The following is a 25,592-nucleotide window of genomic DNA, read 5'->3' as shown; positions in this document are numbered from 1 at the left end:
TAATTGCCCAGAAAGAAAAAGAAAAACATACTCATCATCAATTACTCTGAAGTCATTGTTGTCATTTCGAGTAACTGTCCCCCCCAACTGGTTTATAACTAATAATTTCACAGAGCATTATCTAACTATGTGTTTTGAAATTCATCTCTTGGAGATAACCCTTGAAAGTGACTCTGCACATAGCTAAGAGGTTTGTGGTACAGTTAAGTTTGTGAACGTGTTGCAACGATGTTGCTAATCTTTTCTGGTATCAGAGGGATTATTCATTATGAATTTGTACCAACTGAACAAACAGCCAAGTTTACTATTTGGAAGTGCTGAAAAGGCTGCGTGAAAAAGTTAGACGAAAACAACCTGAACTTTTCACCAATAATTCATGGCTCTTGCATCACGACAATGCACCAGCTCACACGGCACTGTCTCTGAGGGAGTTTTTAGCCACTAAACAAATAGCTGAATTGGAACACCCTTCCTACTCACCAGATCTGACCCCATGACTTCTTTCTTTACGCAAAGATAAAGGAAATATTGAAAGGGAGACATTTTGATGACATTCAGGACATCAAGGGTAATACGATGATAGCTCTGATGGCCATTCCAGAAAAAGAGTTCCAAAATTGCTTTGAAAGGTGGAGTAGGCACTGGGGTTGGTGCATAGCTTCCCAAGGGGAGTACTTCGAAGGTGACCCTAGTGATATTCAGCAATGAGGTGTGTAGCACTTTTTCTAGGATGAGTTTGCGAACTTAATTGTCTGACCTCGTATATTGGCTCATCTGTGAGGAGATGCAAGTGAAGTAATGTTATGTGGATAAAAGTAGAACAGCAAAATCACACATTTGAGTACAACTTTTTAAAAATTGGATTTGCAGTGACCGAGATCATAAATAGTCAGATTGTTTTAAAGATAATCAGTAAACAACGGGACTGTAAAGTGTTTAAAACATATATTATTTAAAATTGTATAGACCCTGTGGAAAATACTATGGCAGTTCCTCAAAAAATTAAAAATAGAATTACCATATGATCCAGCAATTCCACTTCTGGATTAAGATGGTAAGTTTCACGTGTATTTTACCACAAAAAAAATGTTGGTGACAGCCTAATCCCCACAGTTTAATTCAGTGGGACTGGGGTCACCAGTGACCTTAATACACAGCCAGAATGGGTATTACTGGTTTAGCTGGGATAGAGGGTGCCATATAGGGAAACCTGATACCCTGATCACACCTAAATCTCATCTTGGTTTCCAAGCAGACTTTTGTTTGGCTTTGTTCTTTATTTCACTTTTATAACCCTTGTAATCAGAAGTAAAAATAAGTAAGACAGGGCAGCCGGTTGGCTCAGTTGGTTAGAGCACGAGCTCTAACCACAGGGTTTTCGGTTTGATTCCCACATGGGCCAGTGAGCTGCGCCCTCCACAACTAGATTGAAGACGAGCTGCCGCTGAGCGGCCTGATGGCTCAGTTGGTTAGAGCGTAAGCTCTCACAAGGTTGCTGGTTCAATTCCCACATGGGATGGTGGGCTGCGCCCCTTGCAACTAAAGATTGAGAATGGCAACTGGACTTGGAGCTGAGCCGTGCCCTCCACAACTAGATTAAGGGACAATGACTTGGAGCTGATGGGCCTTGGAGAAACACATTGTTCCCCAATATTCCCCAATAAAAAAAAATTTTTTTTAAAAAAGCTTTATCTTTGAAATAAATGCATTTCACCAAAGATATTCAAGATATATCAAAGATATATAGATTTTATTCAAGATATATTCAAGATATATAAATTTTCTTTTAAAAAAAAAAGACATTCATTGTAGAAAATTTGGCAAAGTTTAAAAAACAAAAATCTATAACCCCTTCAACCTAAGTAATCATTATGAAACTCAGGTGTATTCAGGTGAAGAGCCTTCTGTTATGTGTGGAATATATTTGTAGATATATTATAGATACCCTTGTATATTCTCTTAAGTATATATGTGTTTCATGCTTTTTCAAACAAAATTGATGTCATGCTTCACATATTGTTTTGTTTCCCCCTTTTCCAGTGAATATGTAGTGATGTCTGTCAGATCAGTGAGGGCCTTCTACCTCGTGGTTTTCAGTGGCTCTGCAGTTATTTATCAAACCCATTACTTTTATTGAACACCTAAATTGTTTCCCAGTTTTTCACTACCATAGTCAATGTTGGCGTGAATATCTTTATACAAAAAAGTACCACTTTAAACATAACTTGTTTTTGTTTTGCCGATTTGATGGTTGAAAAATTTTAGTCTTTTTTGTTTCTAGTGAGCAGTTTCTTATACTGGCTACCATAAACTTTTAAATTATAATCTGTATGGCACCTATGCAGTTCTTTTTCATCTTTTACTGGTTTTTTGTTTCCCACTCTTCTTTTTCTTTCCATAATGTGTCATAGAATCATGAACTTTTACAGTTAAGGCCCTGAAGGTAGAATGGGTTAACCAGAGTCACACAGAAAATCATGTGACAACAGAGATTTGAACCCAGCTTTATTCGTTTTTCATTTTTCCTCCTTCCGGGAGATGGATATTGCTAATATCGTTAAGTCTCCATGGGAGAAGCTTCTGCAGCTTTTCATTTCAGAGCAGTATTTCATTTGTACTTTTGTGGCAGAGAACTTGTTGCTTCCAAGAAAGCCAGAAAGTAGCCTCAACTGAGTGTGCCCTCAACTAATAGCCAGTGTGCTGCTTGCTGTTCCAGGAGCCATGTTTGACCAGGATTGTGGGATGGTCGTATTCATGCTGGAGGCTCTTGTGAGGAGATGAGTTGGTGAACAGAGAAGCTGGCATGAAGATGCTCCCAGGAGTAGGTGTGTTTGGGACCGGCAGCTCTGCCCGCGTTCTGGTCCCACTGCTGAGGGCAGAAGGGTTCACCGTGGAGGCCCTCTGGGGGAAGACTGAGGAGGAGGCGAAACAACTTGCTGAGGAGATGAACATCACCTTCTACACCAGCCGGACCGATGACGTCTTGCTGCATCAAGACGTGGATCTGGTGTACATCAATATCCCCCCTCCACTCACCCGGCAAATATCTGTGAAGGCTCTAGGTACGATGGTCAGGCCATAGCAAGGGCAGGTTGTGTCTCCCTCCGGGTGGTCCTTCTTGGGCTTGAGTGTGCATGGATTATTCCTCTGGGACAGCACTCACCCCTGGGGCAGTCCTGGGGGATCGCAGGTGGGGGAGTCTTACAGTTGTGGGAGGAAATGCTCCAGTGACTGGGGAAGACGTCCAGTGACTCCTGTAAGTACTCATAAATCCCCGAGCAAAAATTAAGCAAATGCCTTAAGAATTGGCCTGTCACAGGGGCTAGAGATTATTACATTTCAGGCAATGTGAAGTGTTGGCTACTGTGGAATCAGCATTCAAAGACCTGGGTACTGGGAAACTGGTCGTGACTGACACGTTTGTTGTTTCATTTCTGTGGCATGCATCACCACAGAAAGGAGAGGAGGGTGTGTAGCAAGGCTACCATTTCCCATGTTTTGTCAGGCCTGCACTAGTTTGAGTACACACCCTTCCTGCCAGACTTGGAGATCTTGTATGCCAGAGGGCAGGAAGGCTCTCTGACAGCACTGGGCTTCCCTGGCAGGATCCACGGGACGGCCTGCTCACATCTCTGGTCCCTCGGGAAGCAGTTGGTTTAGCAGCCTCCGGCCCCTGGCTGGGCTTAGCTTGCTGAACTGTTTTCCTACAGTTCCTGTTAGGCTTCTCTTTCTTATCAAATGTAGACAAATTCTTCTCTTTGTCTTATATAAACCGGAATCTAATTTAATAGGAAAGCAAACCAGTAAACACTCATCCAGCAATTTTTTTTTGTAATGCGACCTGTGTGCTAATGTTATTCTGGACAAAGCAGTGTTGATCACAGCTCTCCCTGTCTTCAGATTTCACAGTCCAACTGAAGATTCTAGAAATAAACACACATTATAAGGTAATGAGAAAAGACTTAAGTAACAATTCAGGTACCATGTAATTGATTTACTGAATAATTGTTTTATGTAAGTTGGTAGGACCCGAGTATCCCCCTGATGCAGTCGGAGGTCTCTGGGCCCAGGGTCTGGTATGCTGTGAGGGTGACCACCAGGCCTCCTGGCCACTACCATGGTGGAGGGTTCACAGCTCTGCTCTTTGTGCCTTCCTTGTTCTGAGAGAAAGAAGGTGTCTGTCACCTCTGGCCCAATGGGTTAGGAAGAATAAGTGTTCATTGAAGTGAGCCAGAACATGAGTCTGGTTGGTTGTTGATTTGGGCATGTAAGTTTTGGGCAAAAATTAAGGTGGTTTGTCTTTTCCAGAGAGCTCTGAGGATGTGTGACACTGGAGCTGTTCATTGGCCCTAGGTTCCTGGGAGGGCAGATAAGGGCTCCCAGAGTGGGTCTAGAGGTAGACCTAAGCCAGCACTTAAACAGAGGGACGGTTCAAGGGGAATCAAGCTACCATGGTCGCTTGGCTTTTTGCCATCCCTTGTGACATGAATCCATATTGGTGAGGCCAGGTATGTCAAGAAGCAGAGTTCTAGAGGCTTTCAATCTTCCTGAATGTAGGGTCCTCACAAAAACCATTTCTAGGCTGTGTAGGAAGAGGAAACCCCAGGATTCTTTGGCCACAAGCCTGCTGTTTTCAGGTTCCTGGTATGGGAAGATGCTGGACTTAGGGCCATTTAATATGGACAGAGAGAGGCAGAGGCTTCTGAGAGCCCATGTCCCAGCCCTTGGTGAAGCAGAGCAGGGCCATCAGCCTTCTCTCCACATCTCTGTTGTCAGGAGGAGGAGGGTGAGAATGAGGGTCCTTGGACGTATATGATCCCAGGAGTTGGTAGAGCTAGGAGAGCCCGTGTCAGCTAGACCTGCCATCATCAGGCACTGCCCGTTCAGGCCCCAAAGGAGTCACTGAGACTGTCATGACCGTGAAGTTCTCTCCCTGTGTACTTTCCGTTTTTTTTTAGTGAGAATTCTGACTTGACTTTAACATATATGGGAGAAGCCATGAGAACTCCAGTTTTCCCAGAGAACTGGATATAAGTGTACGAATTGCTGTATGCAGAACACCAAACTGACCTTGCCATCAGACCGCACTTCTGGTCCTATTTCTGAACTTCTCTAGGCCCCTGTGAAATGGGGGTGAACTATGGATGTTATTTAGCCTTTCCAGCATGATATACGACTGCCTCCAAGTCCTGACCAAGAAAGACACTGGTGTAACATTACACGGGAAAGCCAGGCTTTCCTGTACAAGGTATTTGAAAGTCCTGAGTCAGTATCCCAAAAGACCTCCCTGCCATTCCACCTAACTATGTATTCCCATGTATGAATCTCTTTATATATGCATGAAAGTATATTTTTTCCTTTTTTAAATTTTTGTTAAATTTATTGGGATGACATGGGTTAGTAAAATTATATAGGTTTCAAGTGTACAATTATATCAGAGAGTATATTTTTCTACGTTTTTCCCACATAGGTGTTTTTTCCTGTTATTGGGGCTGTGCCCTTTGTTTTTTTTTAAGGATATAAGCTTTAGATCCTCAGGTTTTTTAGAGCTGGGGGAAAAAAAACCAAAAACACAATGAGGGCAGTAGCTGTTGAAGTACTCTAATTCTAGATCAGCTCTTCCAATCTTGAACCTGTGAAAAGTTTATCAGTCATCTATGGCCTCTGGTTAGTTAAGGGCCCCCTCTGGCATCGTGCTGTGCTAAGCGTTATCGAAGGTGAGTTGTGGACACTGAGAAGGAGTATTGTGAGTCCTACAGCACTGAGACATATTTGCAGCTATAAGGACGGATATGGCATAAACGGTGCTTCTAAAACTTTTCATATCAGTCATAATACTGTATTTTCTTCTAGAATTCGTGGGCATAAAATCAGAGGAATGTCAAGCCTGCTGGGGCTGTGTCTAGACGAGTGGTTCTTAAGAATGTGGTCCCTGAACCAATAGCATCAGCATCACCTGGGAACTTGTCATAAATCCAGATTCTTAGGCCTCCTCCCAGACCTTTTAAATCTCGGGGTAAGACCTACGTAACCATCTGTGTTTGAACAGGCCTTCCAGGTAATTCTGATGTGCACTAAGATGGAGACTCACTGACCTAATCCAGTGCCTTCATTTTCAGTTACAGAAACTGAGGCTCAGGAACATTAAGGTTGCTTCTCACTGAGTCCGTAATGCTATAGACAAAATTGCATTTTCCTCTGCTTGTTGGATCATTATATTTTTACTTCACTTTTGAGGCCATAAAGATTATTTCTTGTCCTCATTTTTATTAGTTTTTCCTAAAATTAATTCTCGGACTTATCCTCCAAAGGTGTGCTTTTCATATCACAACTCTTTCTGTGACATCTTATTTTCAGCCTTTGTTTGACTTTCTTTCCCCCCCTTCATTTTCTTCATCCTTAAAGATTTCCCATTAATTCCTGAAAGGAGAGGGAGGAATCCTAATATGTTTTATTTCTCAGCTCAGAAGTGGTTCAGAAAAATATGTATTTTAATGTGCAAAGTGCCCTAATGTCCTTGCCACAGTTGAATGCTTTCTTAAATCTGTCACAAAAAGGTACGTTTTTCTGCCCAGTTCTTGGCACTTATGTGCTTTGTTAGAAAAACACTTGAGTTTGCCAACCTTTTCCCCGTGGGCTCTTGAGATAACAAGAGATCATTCCTTAAGCAGCCTGACCCAGATAATTTAATCCCAAGAACTCCAGTCCCTTGGGATGCTGTCCCTGACCCCCGTCCAGATCAGGCCTCTGCTGTATCCTCTCATATGACCATTTATATCATCTGCATTGCATTTATCACAGGTGCGGTTCTGCATGTATTTATACGATAATTTGATTCATGGTTATCTCTCCCACTAAATGTAAGTTGTCTGAAGGTAGAGATGATGCCCCATGTTATATCCCCAGAGCTTGGCACAGGGCCTGGCATACTGGATGAATATAGGCATTCACAAATTCTACCCATGCAAGCCTAGTCTGCTGGTGTGATCCAGGGAGCCAACATGGGCCTGTGACCCAGGACAGTGGACTGTGAGCAAGAGTGACTCAGTCTGATACTTTCAAACTTATTTTTCTAGTAGCAAAATCCTTTTTGTTTAAATAGATATATATTCCCTGAGTTTTGTAAAACAGAAAAGTGGTGCTTTTCCTGGGCTGCTTCTCTACCCTGCTGTTTGAAATCATTTATCCAGTCTCATGCCTCTAGGTAGGGAAACGGGTGTCGTGGTCCCAGAGCTGTGAACCTGTGGAACAAAGAGGCAGCTTGTCTGGGCCTCTGGTGCTCAAAGGCACTTCACACCTAAGTAGTCTGGGGAGTATGAGCTGGAGAGAGGCTTGCAGCTTGAAACTTGTTTACCCCACAGAAGATCTGAGCTAGTAAGCACTCAGCATCCGTGCTTTCCCCATTCCCTGGAGACAAAAAGCAGTTTTCAGCTTCTCTAATCTCTCCTTTGACTTCCTAGCAGGAAAGCTAGATAAACTTAAATAAACATGTCTTCTAAGGCAACACAAGTCTTCCTAAAGGTAAAGACCCCGAGTAGCTGGCCTGGCCTGGCCGGAGCCTGTTTAACTCAATATGGCCTTTAGCTCCCACACTGATAGCGATGCTGGGTCCGAAGTTCAAAAGCTCTCTTACTGTTCGGGCTCAAGAAGGGAGGTCTCTCCTCCTTCCCTGACTTCTCCTGGCATGAAATGGAGATTGCTTAACCTAGTTTTATCACCACCTAACTCCCAGCAGCCACAAAAGTCCTCTTCCTCCCAGCCCACACTGCAGTGTCCACCCCAGTCCCTGCAGTGAGTAGTTACAGCAGGAAGCCTTTGGTTTGGCCAGAACTGCAGCTCTCGGATGGGGTGTTTGCATCTAAGAACCTAAGTTCCTCATTACTTTCCTGGTCAGCCATGTATGTTCTGCAGCCAAATGCCCACATTCTCACCCAATACTGTGATTCTCCTGTCCCTAATCCTAAAATCCCACAAGTGTGGGGAAGCATTGGAGACCTTCCAAGAGCAGACGGTGATAGCAAACAGGCTCCACTCCCTGCAGGGCCCCCTCCTGCCAGGCCCCAGTGCAAGGATCTTTCCCCTTGCTTTGGCTCCCTGGACATGTGATACTTGGCTAGCCATGCACCTGTTGTAGATTTTGTTATTATTTAAAGAAGAGTGGGAGATTCAAGAGTTTTTTCAAGGGAAGAGATTGAATTATGTCATAGGCTACTGATCTCCGTATATTCCACCAGAGGAAGCTACAGCAATTGGTACTCATAATGCTGGGAGTTCATGCCTGAGAATCCCATATGTGCAAATGGCACATGCTCTGTGGGGCTCTCGAGGATCAGGGTGGCAGGAGAGGGGGATAGGAAGTAAGGGGAGCTTGGAAGGATTAGCCAAAGACACCAAATTATCTCCTGTTTCAGGATGTGAGCTTCCAAAGGGCTGAGCCTGATAAACAGTACATATAACAAGAAAACTCATCTAGGTTCATATTGAGTTTTTAAATTTCTTTTCTAAAAACCAAATTTTCAAAATACTGAACATCGAAATTATTGACCTAGAAAATGTAGCTTCTATGTGAGTCTTAAAATCTAAGTCACAGTGGGCCCTTTTTTTCCGTATTTAGGATATCTGCTGGGTCTCTCCCATGGTGGTGGTAATGAAATGTACCACTGGCAGAACTGTGCTGCCGGGCATTTTATATATGCACCTCGTTTGACTTAGTCTTCTACCCTGCAAGGTAGATAGACTTCCATTTTGTAGTGTAGTAAACCAAAGCCCAGAGAGGTTTAGAAATGTCCTGGGTCATTCAGCAGTGAAGTGAAAGAACCAGGATTTCAACGGAAATGTCTGACCCCAAAGCTCAAGTTTAGCACCAATAAATGGCTCTTTCTGGGGGTAACAGCTATTCCGTGTGGGACATCAGTCATTTGTATAAAGTTTTCTTATTTTTTATTGCAAGGTTTATTGCCTATGATTACCATTGTTTCTTCTGCAAAGTGGTCAGATGGGTTCCCCTCCTGAGCCTTTATGAATAGAATCAGAGGAAGCTGCACCCTGCAGTGGGCCACCACAAATGATCTGTGTCCCAATCATTGCCCCATCTGAAAACACTCAGAAAACATTCAAGGGACCAAGGCAATGAACACCGGGGTTATTGGAGATACACAGACCCAGAGAAGGCACGATCTTGACCTGGTTGCCCTTAGTTACGTATGCAGGCTTGGTGGCTGCTCCTCCATCCATGAAGCGCCCGTGCAGGGTGAGAGTGGAGCCTGGATGGCCTTGGAGTGGAAGCCTAAATGTGCACATTGTTCAAGATTGTCTTCAACCAGAAGAAAAAGCATACAGAGTAGTCCATCCTAAGATGCTGTGACCTAAGCACACTGACGAGGCCTGGCCCTGCCTGTCCTCTGTTTAACGATCATTGCCTCGCCCTGTCCACCAGCCCTTTGTGCAGCAGTCCCCATCTTGCATCCAGTGGCCGGAGCAGAATGAGCAGGGGAGGGACCATAGGAGGCAAAGAGATCAAGAAGGAAATTTTGAAGGGGTGAACAGACCACGTGTGGCCTTGTGGGTTGGCCACTGTAAGGACTTTGGCTTTTTTTTCTAAATGAGATGAGAGGCTATCAGGATTTTATGCAGAGATATGATCTGATCCATCTTAAATTTCAACTGAATTACCTTGGCTGCTGTGTTGAGAAGAAATTGATGGAGACCGATTAAGTTACCATTGAAATACGCGTAATCCAGGCAAAAAACAGGGGTGACTTGGATGAGTAAGATCGCAGTGGTGGTAATGAGAACTGGTTAGATTCTGGACGTAGTTTGATGGCTGAGCCAACAGAATTTACTCATTGAGAGTGGGACGTAAGAAATGACTGCAGTGATTTTGGCTTGAGAAACTGGGAGAATGGAGTTGCCATTGACTGAGATGGGGAAGAGTTGGGGAGGGGAGAATCAAGAGCTCTGTTTTGGATTTCATCCCCAAACTTGCCCTTCCACCTTGAATGACTTTGTGAGGGGTTTCCTGCATTGTTTTTAGGCACTATGTAACTCTGCCAGCCTGTTTCCTGCTGTGCGCCCAGGTCTTGAGGAATCCCAGCTCTTGGCCTTTTCCTACCTCAGTGACTTTGCACATGCATTTCCCTCTGTCTGGATGCATTTCCTTCCCCCACCCCCCTTTATACTTCCTGGAACATCTGTTCCCTTTAAAATAACCCCAGTGTCACTCCCCTGTGAAATCTTTCCTGATCCTACCATCCGCAGTGGGGAATTGCTCTGTGTTCCCACCAGACCTTGAGCTTGTTCCCTCATGAAGCCTATGACTTCTTGGGGGAATTGGGATAGTCAGGTTTGAGTCACCCACCTGGGACAACATTCTGTAGAATGAATAATGGAATAACTGGATGTCTTCACTCTTCTCCAGCTTGCCCTCACTCATGTGGATGTCTTGTCCATACCACTTCTTGGGCATTGTAACGTTTTTATTGAAAGGTATTAACATCAGATTTCCTTCTACTTGAACCACCCCAGGTTCACAGAGTACCCAGGTACTGGTGTCTTATGACTGTTCATACCCTCCTGGACTTTCATCTTAAAATATGGAAGAATGTTGATCCTTTCTGTTTCCTCATATGGAAGGAAGCTGCTCAATCCTCGAGCTCTCTCTCTCTTCAGGTTTTACCTAGCTTTGTTTTGCTCTCTTTGAGTACATTCTAGCTGCAGTGGACTCAGAACAAGAGTGAGGGCAGAAAGGATGTTTTTACTCCTTTTCCCCTCCTCTTAGAGCTAAGCATTTTCTGGCCTTTTGACTACACTAACTTACTGGACCAGTGTTTCCAGAGAGCAGTCTGCAGGGAATCTTAGAGCTCTTTCTGCAGTTACACCTGAGAGTGGAAAGCCTATCTTCTGGAGTATAGATTCTCTTGCCCCAAGCTGGCGATCTAATAAATGCATAAAAGTGCATGGGTGGGCTGTGCCCCCTGCAACTAAAGATTGAAAACGGCAACTGGACTTGGAGCTGAGCTGCGCCCTCCACAACTAGATTGAAGGACAGCGACTTGGAACTGAGGGGCCCTGGAGAAGCACACTGTTCCCCAATATTCCCCAATAAAATGTATTACAAAAAAAAAAAAGTACATAGGCATGTCCAAGAAACATGTCTACCTCTCCGGCCCACTTGTATGAGAGAGAGAGAGAGAGAGAGAGAGATTTATTTTAAGGAATTAGCTTATAAGATTGTAGGTGCTGACAAATCTGAAATCTTCAGGGCAGGACAACATTATGGAAATCCCAACAAGAGTTGATGTTGCAGACTTGAGTCTGGAGGCAGAATTCCTTCCTCTTCAGGGAACCTCAGTCTTTTTTCTTAGGCCCTTCAACTAATTAGGTGAGGCCCACCCACATAGGGGGGTAACCTACTCTACTCAAAGTCTGCTTAAATGTCAATCACATGTAAAAAATACCTTCCCAGTAATGTCTAGATTGCTATTTGATGGGCACTATAGCCTAACCAAGTTGACACACAAAATTACCATAGCACCACCTATACTTCCCACTCCTGTGCCTTCTGTATCGACTCCTTTCATTTTTCCCTCGAGAACTTACTCCTCTTTCTCCAGCCCATAACTCTCTCCAGTCTCAGTCATCCAAGCCCAATCCTCGTTCTTCTTGTCCCAGGCCACCCTCTCGTCTCATAGGAGACGTTCCTGAATCCATCTGCCTTCAAGAAATAAGTCTTTTCCCCATTGTAAACCCCTTGGAACTCTGAGGTTTTCTGTCGTGTTTATCCTCAGGTATCGGGAAGAATGTGGTTTGTGAGAAGGCAGCAACCTCAGTGGATGCCTTCCGCATGGTGACCGCCTCGCGCTACTACCCACAGCTGATGAGCCTGGTGGGGAACGTGCTGCGCTTCTTGCCGGCCTTCGTGCGCATGAAGCAGCTTATTGCTGAGCACTATGTGGGTGCGGTGATGGTCTGCGATGCCCGCATCTACTCGGGCAGCCTGCTCAGCCCCAACTACGGCTGGATCTGCGACGAGCTCATGGGCGGCGGGGGCCTGCACACCATGGGCACCTACATCGTGGACCTGCTGACCCACCTGACCGGCCGGAGAGCCGAGAAGGTCCATGGGCTCCTCAAGACCTTTGTGAGGCAGAATGCGGCCATCCGTGGTATTCGGCACGTCACCAGCGACGACTTCTGTTTCTTCCAGATGCTCATGGGTGGGGGGGTGTGCAGCACAGTGACACTCAATTTCAACATGCCAGGCGCCTTTGTGCACGAGGTCATGGTGGTGGGCTCTGCGGGACGCCTTGTTGCCCGGGGAGCTGACCTCTATGGGCAGAAGAACTCTGCCACACAAGAGGAGTTGCTACTAAGGGACTCTCTGGCTGTGGGTGCAGGGCTGCCCGAGCAGGGGCCCCAGGACGTGCCACTGCTCTACCTGAAGGGCATGGTGTACATGGTGCAGGCCCTGCGCCAGTCCTTCCAGGGGCAGGGGGACCGTCGCACATGGGACCACACCCCTGTATCCATGGCCGCCTCATTCGAGGACGGGCTGTACATGCAGAGCGTGGTGGACGCCATCAAAAGGTCGAGCCGATCCGGGGAGTGGGAGTCTGTGGAGGTGCTGACAGAGGAACCTGATGCCAACCAGAACCTGTGCGAGGCACTTCAGCGGAATAACTTGTGAGCCTGCACCTGGGCTTCCTGTCACGGGCAAAGGGGCCAGGGAGGGACCAGGAGCCATGATGGGAGGTCTTGGCTAGAGCACAGACAGTGTCTTTCATTTAACAAGTCAACTTGGGCAGGGTCCAGGTGAAGGCCAAGGTGGCCCCGGGAAAACGGTTCCTCTAGCACTCATTTACTCTTCAGACCTGCAGGGCGGTGACGTTCCTGTTGCCATGGCCAAGAGACCTAGCACAGTGTGCGCGGGGCGGGGCTGCCTCTAAGTCTCTGTAGTTAATGCTGGTGAGTAGGGCCAGCAAAAGCTTGATTTGGGGGCTGCTTCGGTCTATTTGTGGTCCTAACTGGGTGAGAAAGCAGAACATGGAGCCAGCGTGGCTGATTGCTCAGGCCTGAGGAGAAATGACACAAAGCCTTGTTTCCATGTCCTTCCTGGGCTTAGGGCATCTCAGGAATGGTGAGGACACCAAGTCATCCGCTCAGGGATCCACACCTGCCACCCCTCCCCATGTGACCAGGCCCTTCCAGTCTCCAGGCTCTCCAATCCCTGGCAGGGAGGAGGGGTTCTTCATTAGGTGAGCTCTCAAGGGCTGTTGACCTAGGGCAGAGGTCCCCTGATTTGGCAGAGGAGACACGGGAGAGCTCTGGAACATCTGATAAATGTTAATAAATCAGAAAGTCTAACACTACAGCATGTGGTTGTTGACTGTTTGGTAGGTTAGGTTTCTTTAATAATGAAAGGCTTGGTTATTGCTGTAGATTGTTGATATTTTCCTGTTTCCTTATGTCTGGCTCCACAGCAGCTTTGACCTTCAGATCCATCACTGTCTAGGGGGCCACATAGGCTCCTGTCACTGTTCGCCCTCATCTCCCAGCTTATTCCCTCGTCCCTGAATGCCAGGAGCCCTCCAAAGAAAAGGACTCAAGATTTCCTAAGGGGGACCTGTTTGTGCTGCCATTTCAGGGAGGTAATGTGAGAGTTTGAGGCCTCCCTGAACTGAAGGTCAGGAGGGGTTCTGTTCTTAAAACCATGAAGTTGGCTCCAAGGGAGCCCTGGGAGAGGGGAAATGAGGAATGGTCCCAGGGAGGCTGGACAAGATGAACTGGAGGAGAAAAGCTCCACACACTGCCCCTTGGAGTGGGTGTGGCCGAACACTGCCTGGCCCAGCCAGCCATGCATGTGTTCTACACAGGGATAGCCTTTTAGCCATGTCAATCAGAGGTGGGGTGGGGAGGAAGGACACATGCACCCCTTTGTTTCCTCTGCCAGCCTGCCAAGATTAAGCGTGGTCCAAACTTCCCTTCTCTGACCTTCCCTCCCTCCCCTGCCCTGGGCTCCTTGCCACAAAGAGAAAGGCTCAGGGAAGGCTCTGTCTTCCTCTTGGCACCCCTTATAGAAGTCACAAGGCCTGTTTCCCTGTGTTGTCCTGGTTTTGTACCTTGTCTTTGTGAGATAAAATAACAATGGCTAGTGTTGAAGTGTGCTTTTTGCATGCTGGGCCCCCTGAGGTAGACAATTCATGCATATCATTTACTATCCAAACCACTCTATGAGGTACTAATAATATTCCCATTATTCAGATCAGAAAACTGAGGTAGAGAGGAACAAAGTTACTTGCCTCCTCTAAGTTATAAGTGATGGAGTCAGGAGCCTGGTCCTCTGACTATGCAGCCTAACCCTGAACTACTCTGGCCAGCACTTTGGCTCCTCAGATTCTGAATGCCCAAGCCTTGTCCCTCTTCCAGGTTACTGCCTCCTCCCTGCAGCAGGAATTTCAGCCTGTCCTGAACTAGGAGGTCGACTGCAGAGAGAACCCCACCAGGCAGGGCGCTGGTAGAGTTGAAGAGGCTGTTTCCTTCCTCTTGGGGATCATCAGTTCAGCTCCAGGTCAGTCCTTCTGTGTTCCAAGGATGTTGAGATCCCTCCTAGATTTGGGAACCGACCAAGAAAGCACATCCATCCATTCTGCCTGACTCATGCTCCTACTGAAGAAAGGGCCGTGTTGCTGACTCACAGTGGCACACTTAGGTTTTATAGGGCTCTGCAGCAAACCCCTTGTTTACTGCCCCAAAGTCCTGGGGCAGCCTGCAGTGGGCTTAGTGCAGAGCTATTAGGACCCATGGCCCTCTGTGGGCACACCCCAGAGTCCAGGTCCACGGCCATCTGTCAGCCATTGTTGCCATCATATATCTCTTGGGTCCAGAAACTTGTAACCAAGGAAGCCAGCAGGGTTTTGAACCCTAGGGGTGACTGAGCCTACAACTGGTTCCAGGTTTGTCCTGCAGCGCCCTCTCCTGGAGGAAGACAGCATCACCTCCCAGGACCTGATTCCCAAATCTCAGGATCTTCCTTGGGTCAAAGTAAAGTTTTTCCAAGCCAGAGAAAATGTGGTTAACTTTTCCTCTGTGGTATGGCAACCAGAAGAGAACTTCCAAAATACCTGTTGCTTATTTTGGAAACCCCTTTCCAAATCGAGACCTCGTATCCAGACAATAGCAGTAGTCTCCTCACCTCCCTGTCCCCAGTCTCTCCCTTTCTCACACTGTCCTGCACACTGCTGCCCAAGCGACATCTCCAAAATGTCAGGCCAAGAGCCCTCCTTACCTACACCCCTCCCTCATCACTCCCAGATTCACCCAACCTGGTCTCCTGGTGGCCTGCTTCCGCCATGCTAAGTGGCCCTCCTGCATGGAGCTGCCATCTTCCACACTAGCAAGGCTTCGTGCCTGGCATATCCTCTGCCTGGAAGGCCACCCAGCTCTCCTTCAGGAGTCAGCTAGAGGCCTGCCTCTTCACTGCTTCCCTAGACATAGTGACAAGTCACCTCCGCCACCTGTGGTTCCACAGTCTTGCTCCTCAGGTCTTCCATGGCACATGTCTCTGCACCATGCTGCTTCGGCATTTTTCCCTTAGAGTGAGCGTCTAGGAGCAGTAGTGGTGACTTGTTCCTTTGTGTCGGGAAATGTAGCCTCGTTCTTCTATAGTTACTGAGTGTGTCCTTTGTCACCTGTGGAAGGTAAGGACAGAGCTTCCTTATCAGTGCTGGCCTGGTCCACACCTCTAGCCCTGGAGACCACACAGAGAAAGCAGATGCTCAGCCTTTTTGGGTCAGGTCTTCACCAGAGCCCCCAGATCCACAGATCTGCAGGGCTCAGGAAGGGGCGGGGCCTCCCTGGCGCCCAGGGTGTGGTCTCATACAAGGCCACTTCTCTCCAGGCCTTTGCTTCCTCAGCCATAAAAAGAGGAGGTCAAGCTCAGTAATCTTGAAGGACCCTCTATCTCTGAAAAATCCCTGAGAATCCATGCTCATCCCTGTGGACAATATTCAGTCTGCATGGTCTCTGTGGACAGTATTTCCTGGGGTGGTCAAATCACTAACCAGGGAAAAGTGTCAACAGGAAGAAGAAATATGTCCAGAACGCACAGCTTGCCCTGTGGCCTTGCCAAGGGGCTGGTGAGCATCCAAGCGACCCCTAAAGGAGGGAGCATCCCGTGCTGATGCCCGTTTTCTCTCTTCCAATGACCTTGCCAGGCCATTATTCCAGGTCCCACACATGGCTCTGGACGTTGGATGGCCTCCGCTTTTCAGATCCTGACCTATCCCTCTGTAGCTTCCTCAGGTCCCCACCTGGTCTCCTTATCTTTTTATGCTTTTTATGGGGGTCCTCTGCTAGTGGATGTGATGCAATGACACGGGCCCTTGGGGAGTTCAGTCTCATCCTGAAGACAGCTGTGACCCACAAGGACAGTAGTATGTGGCTACTTTAATGCAGGGCAACACTGGGAGTTGCCCAGCTCCGCAGGAAGCAAGGTGCCCTGAATCTTCACGGGTGCATGTGCACTAGCCAAGTGGAGGGGTGAGGGAATAAAGGCATTTTAGACAGGGAAGCCCCATGTGCAGAGACTGAAGGTAAGAAAAGGTGTGGCTGGTCAGGGAATGATAGGAAACCACTGAAAAGTTACAAGCAGCTGGGCTTAGATGAGAGTACTAGACGGGGAGCAACACCATCCGGGGTTTGGATGTGTGTGTCGTAGGTTCACCAGCCTTGATGATTGATTAGCTTGTAGGAGTCAACAAGCAAAGAACAGGATGGGGTCTGGGGTGACACCAGGATTTTGGCTTGAATGATTGCGCAGATGAGATACAGGAGGAAAAGCAGGTTGAGAGGAGGAGGAATTATTCGTTTAATTTGAAATTCTGTTTTTAAGGTGTCTGAGGGACATGCAGTAGGACGAGGAGACAGCAGGGTATTAGGGTTTCCAAATGGCCGGCACTGGCCACCTCTTCCAGAGACCCCTGAGGATGAGAAGCAGCAGTTATCTGGTGGCTTGGCCTCAGGGCTCCAGGGAGACCATTCACCACCACCACCACTCTCTGCCTGCCAGGAAATAGGCACCAGGGGCCACTCTGGGGGCAAAGTGTGGTCCAGCTGTGATCTAACAATAAGTGGAAAGCATCCCAAAGCTTCCACTCTTGGGCAGGCGAATGGACTCTGCCACCTCAGAGGGGAGAATCCCAAGTGTTGGTGCCCTGAAGGTCAGACCGAATGCAGACCCCTTCCCAGGAGACAGCAAGGCCATGCACCTGCTTCCCATGACCTGCCAGTTCCTTTCCTTTCTTTGCCCCAAGTTCCTCATCACCTCCCTCTCCATCCCCACCATTATCCTGTCCGAACTTCAGGTTCATCGGAGACTTGAAATGCACAGAACAAGTCCCTACCCCCACAGATTGATTCAGTTAGGTCTGAGGCAGTACCCAGGAATCTACATTTTTGTCGAGTTCCTAGGCAATCCAAATGACCCGTCAAGTTTCAAACCCTGCACTGGGGAATCCTCCACCCTCCTTCCCAGCCTCTCCCTCTTCAGGCACCTTATTTGGGGAGTCAAAGTCTGAGAAAAGGAAAAACATTTATTTTCAGCAAGTCCAAGGTGCCAAGTAGGGGCAGGGGCTATATTCCCCCCTCCTCCCGAGGGCTTGAGCCCATAGGCTGCTGCTCTGGTTCAGGCTTGGGAGGAAGGGAGCCACCAGGGGGTAGGACAGTCATTTGTACTGAGGAGAAAGTGGGGGTACAAGTGGGGCTGCACAGACACTTAGCATCTTGTCGATGTCCACCTGAGTTGACTTATCCACCTCAGCCTTGGGGCTGCTGCTAACCCCCAAGCTGGGCAAACCCCCAGGCTCCTCTCCAGCCTCCTCCCCCAGGGGAACCATAGCATGGATAGGGGGCACGGACATAGTGGGGCAGGGCACAGTGAGGCCTGAGCCAAGCTCACCTGCCACAGGCAGCAAGGCTGGCAGTTGCTCCACACCTGCCTCCTCGGGGACCAGGGTCAGCTCCCACTCAGGTTCCACCTCGGCTTCAGCCTCCCTGTCCCCCTCCCCTGCCTGGTTCAGCTCAGGATTGCAATAGTTGATGTACTGGTACAGAGGCCGTAGGCGCTGGACCTTTCCTGCAAGGATCCAGGGCAGAACGGGGGCTGGAGTACCAAGCTGTGCCATGTCAGGAGTCCAGCAGGCAGGGGAAAAAAGGAAGGCCCAGGGACTGCTACTCACGCTCTAGCCCCAAGGTCTCTGAGGGTGCAGATACTATGCTGGCCACAGCTGGGAGCACTGGGGCCCCCGGACTCTTGCGCTTCTTGGCTTTTTTGTGCTGTTTGGCAGTCGGTGAGGGCTCACTCCGACCACCCTCCGGGTCCTCCCTCTGTTGTGGCGGCCCCTGTGGCAGCTCAGCTTCAGCCCTAGGATGGGCTTGGTGGCTAGGCCCTGGGAGGCTGGGGGACAGGAGGCTTGAGGAGGCCGCCTCCATTCCAGCCTTGGCTCCTGAGTCCTGAGCCTGCGGAATAGCCCTGCCTCCCCACACCCTGGGCCCAGATTCGTGTTCCTTTCCTGGTCAGTGAGGCCCCAGCCTGGACCAGAGCTGAGAGCTCATGTGAGCTCAGACCCTGCAAGGCCTTGAGACTCTGAATGCTCCCTACACCAGGACTCTTGAGGGACAGAAGGAGTGAGGAGTGATGGTGGTGGCAGAGAATAAAGATGCACACACTGCAGGACTGCAGGATTTAGGAATCCTACCGGGGTGTGAGCCTCCCAACCCCCCTCAGCCCTGCAGCTTCTTCCCTCTGAAAGACCCCTCACTTGACTGGCTTCCTCTTCAGACCATGACTGGACCTCACAATGGAGGCCGTAGGCCTGGGGCTTCTCTCCTCTAGTGCCTCCACCTCTGGCTTGAGCCTCTCTTCCTCCAGCTTGAATGGTTCCTCCTGGAGCTCTGGCTCTGAGACTGGTCCTGTTGGACATTTGTCTTCACCGAGGGTCCCACTGGCCTCATGGACTGGCGCCAAGCACTGGTTTCCCATCACTGGACACTAGAGGTGACACACAGGTAACTGGTCACCATGGCCAGTCAAATGATACAGGGATCAGTCATTAAACACCCAACATTAGACACCAAACGTGAATAAAGGGCACCAGCCCATGGCCCTGCCCGCCTATGGAGCCTGTCCTGGCCGTTAGGGGGTCGACGCACAGAGTTTGGCCTCCTAGAGCGCCACGACCAAGAGTTTGAAGGCTAGACAACCTGTAGGTCACCTCAGAGCTCTGAGCACCGCCACCGGGCGCCTCCGCAAGCTGTACGGGCCCCTCAGTCGTCCCCTTTTGGGCCCCTGGGCGCCTCTCGGCCCCTGCCGAGGCCATAGCTGCGCAGAGTCAGCGCATCCTCGACGGCTGCTGATGGGAAGAGGTGGACGGGCCCCGAGGGGCCGGACAGGTTCACCCTTCGCTGACGCGGGAGACCGACCGGGAGGCGAGAGCCGGGGTGGGAAGGGCGACTGGAGACTACTCTAGCCCCTACCCTCAGCTGGAACTACAAACCCCAGGAACCTTTGCGTCGGGGTATTAGCCCCTGACCTCAGACGGAAACCATTGTTGCCTGGCAACAGCAAACTCGTCGGGTGGCAGCTGCGGGCAGTCTAAAGCTGTTCTGGTGAGCCCCCAGCCCGGGTGTTGAGAGGGAGGGGCCACGACCGGGGCAGGGAAGTGGGCTAGGAGCGGAGGCGGCTAGTTGCAGGCCGGGGACCGGGAATGGAGGCAACGCCGGGGTCAAGGTCCGGGTCCAGAGAGGAGGTCGGGGGCCCGAGATGTTTAGCCCGGCAGGCCTCGGTGCAACATTGCAGGGCGACGGCGGCGGCATGTGCGAGGGCCTGTCCCGCATCTCGGGGCCCATCCCCCCAGACCCTACGCTTTGTCCTGACTACTACCGACGGCCGGCCTCGGGTGAGTAGAGGGTGCCGCGGCTGAGCGAGGCCCGAGCGAACCTCGGATCTCTCTCCACCACTGAACGCGGCACTCTGATTTGTCCGGCCCCTCAGCCCAAGGGCGCCTTGAGGGAAACACGCCGAAGCTGGACCTGCTGACCTCGGACGCGGACCTGGACGTCACCCCGCCCCGCGGCCCCCGCATCCGTCCTGGAGCTGTAGAGATTCTGGAGCGTGGTCGGCGCGGCGTGGGGGCCATGCTGCTGCAACTTGGGGGTATCTCCCTAGGCCCAGAGGCCTCTCCCAAGAGTAAGTTCTGGGCAGAAGGGGCAGCAAGGCAAGTCGAGGTTAAAAAGAGATCAAAAGCTGCTCCTCCGGCCCTGACCACGGCTCAGGCTTTGCCTTTCTGAATGTGTTTCCCCAACTATAAAGGGAGGGGAAAATGCACTACCTCCTTACAGGAGAGGACTGAATGAGGTAGTCCCCAGGAAACCGTAGATCAGCTTTATGAATTCATTCATCAGTGAAACTTGTTGAGCGCTTGCTCTGTGCCAGGCCCAACAGGTGCTAGGAAAACAATAAGGTTTAAGACAAGCACAGGCCATCACGGAGTCCAGGTGGGAGACAATGAACAAGTGAAGGGATGATTATATATAAGATGATTAATGGTGTACCTCACAATAAAAATGTATAAAATAATCAAGGATAGAAGATAATTACCACGTCAGGAAGGAAACAAGGTGGTAAGATGGAGTATCTGTATAGGATCTAACTTAGATGGAGAAGTCAGGGAGATCTTTCTGTAGGAGGCAAGGTGTGGGCCTGTGTGTGAACTTGTATAAGTTGGGTTTCATGGGCTGTATGCAGGGCGAGTCTGGCAACATCTTTTCCCCAGGGAAGGAACCTAAAGACCATGAGAAGGAGAATCTGAGACGTATCAAGGAAATCCAGAAGCGCTTCCGCGAGCAGGAGCGCAGCCGGGAACAGGGCCAGTCCAGGCCCCTGAAGGCTCTGTGGCGCTCGCCCAAGTATGACAAAGTGGAATCCCGGGTCAAGGCCCAGCTGCAGGTACCTGCCTCAGGGAGCCAGAAGTATTGTCCATCTTGTTGGCCAAGAGGCAGTTATACCCTGATCTGAGTTATGGGGAGGGAGGAAAATCACAGGGGACTAAGGTAACAGGAGACTTAAGAGAGAACTGGTTCTGCAGCAAGGTGGCTCTGGGGATCCTCAGAAGTGGTGATGGCTGGGTGAGCCTGAGGGGCAAGTAGGAATTAGGCAAGGGGAGAATGGAAAAGAACATTCCGTAAAGATGAAACCTCACAGATAGAAGTCCTAAGACTAGAGGCAGTGTGGGCAGTGGGGGTGCTGTGTACAGTTTACTGTGAGGAGAGAAGAGCACAGAGTTAGGCTAAGAAGTCAGCTGGACCCACGTCATAAAGGGCCACATAACCCCCTTTTCAACTTTTTTTTTCGAAGGTCAGGGGCAGGGGTATGGTGGTGAGATTCTGTCTTGGGTAGATAGTGGCACCATTTCTCCATACAGAGGTCTCAGAAGGAGGAACAGGATTGAGAGTAAAGAATAAGGTCATATGTGGATGTGTTGAAGCTGAAGCATTTGTGGGACTCCCAGGGGGTGCGAGTGTGTCCAAGAACCAGATGGAGAGTCAGGTCTGGATCTCAGGAGTGAGAATCAGGAGTTATTGAGGATCAGACTAAGGATGATGAGACCAGGGAACTGACCCGGATTTGAGGGCTTGGAGGCCAGCTGTTAATGACCTTGGGGACAGAGCCAAGAAGCTTGACTAGGAAGGAGAGAAAAAGAGAATGGTAGCTGGAGCCAGGATTAAGGTAGGATGGACGGTTTGTTGTTTTCTTAAGGATGTGAGAGGTACACATGTTTATATGATAATCATGATGAGTGCTCCTTCAAAAAGGAGGAGGCCATAGCCCTAGGGATAGAGGCTCGGTCTTGAGACCTTGACCGCAGCCTGACTGATCCCTCTTCTATGCTCTGCCCTCCAGGAGCCCAGCCCTGCCTCTGGAACAGAGCCTGCCCACTTCCTGCGGGCGCACTCCCGCTGCGGCCCTGGGCTCCCACCACCCCGTGTCCCCAGTCCCCAGCTAACCCCACTAGGTCCCAATGCCAAGGTGAGAGAATGTGTGGGGGCTGGAAGGTGGGGCGGGGGTTCAGGGACACAACACAGTGCTGTCTGTCCACATGCTGCCATGTCCTGCAGGGGCAAGGCCTGGGTGTGGACTTCATTAGCCACAATGCCCGCACTGCCAAGAGGGCCCCCCGGCGGCATTCCCGCTCGCTGCAAGTCCTGACACAGGTGCTGGAGCAGCAACAGCAAGCCCAGGAGCACTACAATGCCACACAGAAGGGCCACGTGCCCCACTAGTAGGTCCCACTGCCGAACACCCAGGGTGAGGGGTGCCTGTGGCAGGTGGGAGCCAACATCTGCCCTGGAATCATCAACCCTGAGCCTGTGCATCCACAGCTTGTTGGAGCGCCGGGATCTGTGGCGGCAGGAGGCTGAGGCCCGCAAACATAGCCAGCCAGACCCTACCATGCCCCCTGGCCACACTCGCATGCCTGAGAACCAGCGGCTGGAAACACTGAGCAATCTGCTGCAGAGTGAGTATTTGAGCTGGATGGGGAACTCACTGGGGACCAGGTACCCCTGCCCAACACTAACCACCTGGGCCCACTGTAGGCCAGAGCCAGCTGCTGCGTGAGCTGGTACTGCTGCCCGCTGGAGCAGACTCACTGAGGGCGCAGGGCCACCGTGCTGAGCTGGACCGGAAGCTGGTGCAGGTGGAGGAGGCCATCAAGATCTTTTCCCGCCCCAAGGTCTTCGTGAAGATGGATGCTTGAGCCCTTTTATAGGGGTAGTGACAGGGGTTCTTGCTGAGGATCGCTGCATGGTTGCAAAGGACAGGATCAGGTCCCATTATAGAGTCTGAAGACAGGAGCAGTAGAGGGCTGTATGTATCCCCAGAGCATTCTTCCTAGCCACTGGTAGCTGCGGAAGGGCTATCCCAGCCTCTTAACTCTTTTGTCAAAATTAAACCTTTTGTACACAGTGGGGTTTGTTTCCATAAGAGTTTTTCTTACCTGAGAAATGCCAAGCCCGGTGGCCCTCCTGCTGCGTGACTACAGGAAGGTCTCCCTATTGCCTTATCAATCCTGCCTCATGTCCAGGGCAGAAACAAGATTGTGGCATCAGGGAGGGGCTGGCGATGGGACACAGAAGAACCATAACTGCATTTGTAGAAAAACTTTAATGTTCCCCAGACTGAGAAGGTCCTGTGAGCAAGCTAAAACCCCCACTGGGAAAGTCCTGCCATGTTCCAGCAGGGACCTGGAGTGGCGAGGGGCTGCTTCCTTGCATGTCAGAGGCTGAAACCACTACCATCTCCTCGCATGCTACTCCCCCAGCCAGAGCTGACCTGTTCCTGATCATTCAGGGAGGGCAGAGAGCTGCGGGCACTGGGAACTAGGCAGCCTGGGTGCAGGTCCCAGCATGGAGGCCTCTGAGACAGCCCATTGGCACAGGGAGGCCGGCGCTCCTCAATGACCAGATCACTACTGTCATCATCGCTGTCGGGCTCACCAGGCCCAGCAGAGGGAGGCCCTGTCAGACGCCCGGATGCCCCACGCACCACATTATTGCGCTGATTGGCTGGCTTGACAGTGACAATGAGGTTGTGGCTGTTGGCGACCATCATGTCTGTCACTTGGTCCAAGGTCTTCCCAGCCACCTCAATGCCATTGACTTCGAGGATCTCATCACTGACTGCCAGCAGCCCTGTACTCTCAGCCAGGCCCCCTCGTACCAGGCGGGAGATGAAGATGCCTGGGACCCGTTCCAGGCCCTGGGGAGCTACACGCACGCTCATGCCATCTCGGATGTAGAAACCCAGGGGGCGGTCAGAACCATGCTTGTGCAGCCGCACCCGTCGGTGGGTCTCAGGCAGTAGGTCCACATCTATGACTGAAGAAACCTGGCGGAAATCTTGGGGTAGGCTGATTAGCAGGGGTGGCCGGGTGCGCAGGGGTGCCACTGGCCGAAGTAGGAGCCCTTTCTTGCGCCGTTGCAGAGAGTTGGAGGCAAAGGATAGGCTGCTGGAGTCAGCTTCTGCTGTATGAAGGGGGGAGCTGAGATCAGAGACCCTGCTCCCATTTGGGCCCTTTTCCATCAGGCCCAGGCCTGGGAAAGGAGACACTAGCTATTATGTACCACTTGGAGGTCAGGCCAAGGACAGGGACTGCAGAGGGTGAAGCCTGGGCATCCTGGACATGGACTAACCCCTGTAGACCTGCCCTGCCACCCTACCCCACAGAGGCTGCCCACTGTACCCCATTCTCACCCCGCTTCTGCACTAGCAGGCGCAGCGGTGGGGGCCCGCTGGCCAGGGCCCGGTGCAGGCTGTCGTCGTTGCTGAGGGGCAGTAGGTCGCCGTGAGCATCGGTATAGCCAAGCAGCACGTCCAGGCCCGGGATCTGGTGCACCGCACGCAGTAACCTCAAGAACTCTTGGAAGTCGCTCACCGAAGCGCGGGGCAGGGCAAAGCGTCGGAACTCGGCATCAAACTGGAGGCAGGGAGTAGGGAGAAAGGAGGGGTCAGGATGGAGCCCGAGTCCTTTCTCACCACAAGTCCGAGGGTGTCAGGGGTGGGAAAGAGGGCTGCCGCAACAGCTGTAGCCTTGAGTCCAGACCTCAGCTCCGGTACAAGGGACGCTGTCCAAGGTCTTCTCCCCGCCCTCCAGGTAACCCTGGCCCCAGAGGGACTCTGGAGGCCAGCAGTGAAAGGAAGGAGAAAGGGTGAGGGACAGCGAAAAGAAAAGCCGGAGAATGGGGCGTGGAGGATGGAGGAGGGGAAAATGTGGTGGGACCAAGAAGCCAGGAAGGGGAGAATGAGGGAATTGGAAGCTCCTAGGGCTGGAGCCGGAGCCGGAACCGGAGAGGCCCTTACTTTGCTCTTCACCTCCACGATGCTGTCGGGACTGCGCGCCGGGGTCCTCTGTGGCCTGGCCATGGCGGGGCCGGGCGGGCCGGGGTCAGTGCCCCAGGCAGCCCGCCGAGGCGCAGGTGCGCAGCCCGGCGGGCCGGCCCGCGCCGTCCCGCCCCTGACGGTAGCATTCGCCCCGCCTTCCCATCCAGACCTTGACGTCAGGGGGGCAGCTATGGAGAGTGGACCGAGGAGTCCACGTTTCCTAGGAAACGTGATGGGGATGGATGCGTCTTCGTGTGTTCTTACGTCATTACGCTACGGTCTGCGCATTCCGGGGGCCTGGGGAGGGGTTTGACCAATCCGAGTGGAGAGTCATGAATGTGCTATTGAGTGGTTTGTGTACTACCGTGTTTTCCCCAAAATAAGACCTAATCGGAAAACAAGCCCTATCATGATTTTTCAGGATGACATCCCCTGAACATAAGCCCAAATGCGTCTTTTGGAGCAAAAGTTAATATAAGACCTGCTCTTATTCTCAGGGAAACACGGCATTCCCACAGGCCTTATAAAACTGCACATTTAGTAGATGAGGAAAATGAGTCATAAGATTTTCTGAACCCTTCGGGGTCACAGTGTTGAAGCAGCTTTTAGCCAACTCGCTCCGACAACCGTAGGACGCAGCCTCAGGCCCCAGATCCCT

At 50.6% G+C, this 25,592-nt stretch overlaps 4 protein-coding genes across 7 annotated transcripts in view; 2 read left to right on the top strand and 2 right to left on the bottom strand.

Moving 5' to 3' along the window:
- GFOD2 (glucose-fructose oxidoreductase domain containing 2) overlaps window positions 1-13,367 on the top strand; it is a 31,037-nt gene extending 17,670 nt beyond the window's left edge. The window contains exons 2-3 of one of the 2 annotated variants that reach the window (XM_033128870.1): window positions 2,717-3,062; window positions 11,787-13,367. In XM_033128870.1, coding sequence (XP_032984761.1) covers window positions 2,804-3,062; window positions 11,787-12,685 — 1,158 coding nt within the window. In that variant the 5' untranslated portion in view covers window positions 2,717-2,803 and the 3' untranslated portion in view covers window positions 12,686-13,367. The remainder of the gene's footprint in view (window positions 1-2,716; window positions 3,063-11,786) is intronic. The other variant, XM_033128871.1, reaches the window with a different exon arrangement.
- Window positions 13,368-15,554: 2,187 nt separating this feature from the next.
- C15H16orf86 (chromosome 15 C16orf86 homolog) lies at window positions 15,555-19,437 on the bottom strand. Its single transcript, XM_033126990.1, has 4 exons — window positions 19,269-19,437; window positions 18,816-19,045; window positions 18,234-18,466; window positions 15,555-18,130 (listed from the first exon to the last, which is right to left on the bottom strand). The coding sequence occupies exons 1-4, from the start codon at window positions 19,371-19,373 to the stop codon at window positions 17,721-17,723; spliced, it is 978 nt and encodes a 325-aa protein (XP_032982881.1). The 5' UTR covers window positions 19,374-19,437; the 3' UTR covers window positions 15,555-17,720.
- Window positions 19,438-19,606: 169 nt separating this feature from the next.
- ENKD1 (enkurin domain containing 1) lies at window positions 19,607-23,040 on the top strand. 2 transcript variants are annotated; one of them, XM_033126989.1, is made up of 8 exons: window positions 19,607-19,662; window positions 19,853-19,952; window positions 20,048-20,242; window positions 20,829-21,001; window positions 21,956-22,081; window positions 22,171-22,334; window positions 22,435-22,571; window positions 22,651-23,040. In XM_033126989.1, exons 2-8 carry the CDS (start codon window positions 19,868-19,870, stop codon window positions 22,809-22,811), a joined length of 1,041 nt encoding a protein of 346 aa, XP_032982880.1. In that variant the 5' UTR covers window positions 19,607-19,662; window positions 19,853-19,867; the 3' UTR covers window positions 22,812-23,040. The 2 variants fall into 2 exon arrangements, with proteins under 2 accessions (XP_032982880.1, XP_032982879.1); XM_033126988.1 differs by having other exon boundaries at window positions 19,633-19,952.
- A 157-nt stretch (window positions 23,041-23,197) lies between these two features.
- PARD6A (par-6 family cell polarity regulator alpha) lies at window positions 23,198-25,331 on the bottom strand. 2 transcript variants are annotated; one of them, XM_033128796.1, is made up of 3 exons: window positions 24,914-25,321; window positions 24,308-24,530; window positions 23,198-24,075 (listed from the first exon to the last, which is right to left on the bottom strand). In XM_033128796.1, the coding sequence occupies exons 1-3, from the start codon at window positions 24,974-24,976 to the stop codon at window positions 23,330-23,332; spliced, it is 1,032 nt and encodes a 343-aa protein (XP_032984687.1). In that variant the 5' UTR covers window positions 24,977-25,321; the 3' UTR covers window positions 23,198-23,329. The 2 variants fall into 2 exon arrangements, with proteins under 2 accessions (XP_032984687.1, XP_032984686.1); XM_033128795.1 differs by having other exon boundaries at window positions 23,200-24,078; window positions 24,914-25,331.
- Window positions 25,332-25,592: the final 261 nt, after the last annotated feature.

This window comes from Rhinolophus ferrumequinum, chromosome 15, assembly GCF_004115265.2.
Source record: "Rhinolophus ferrumequinum isolate MPI-CBG mRhiFer1 chromosome 15, mRhiFer1_v1.p, whole genome shotgun sequence".
Taxonomy (NCBI): Eukaryota; Metazoa; Chordata; class Mammalia; order Chiroptera; family Rhinolophidae; genus Rhinolophus; species Rhinolophus ferrumequinum.
The sequence above is the reverse complement of the archived record's forward strand: the minus strand, read 5'-3'. Positions and strand labels throughout refer to the sequence as shown.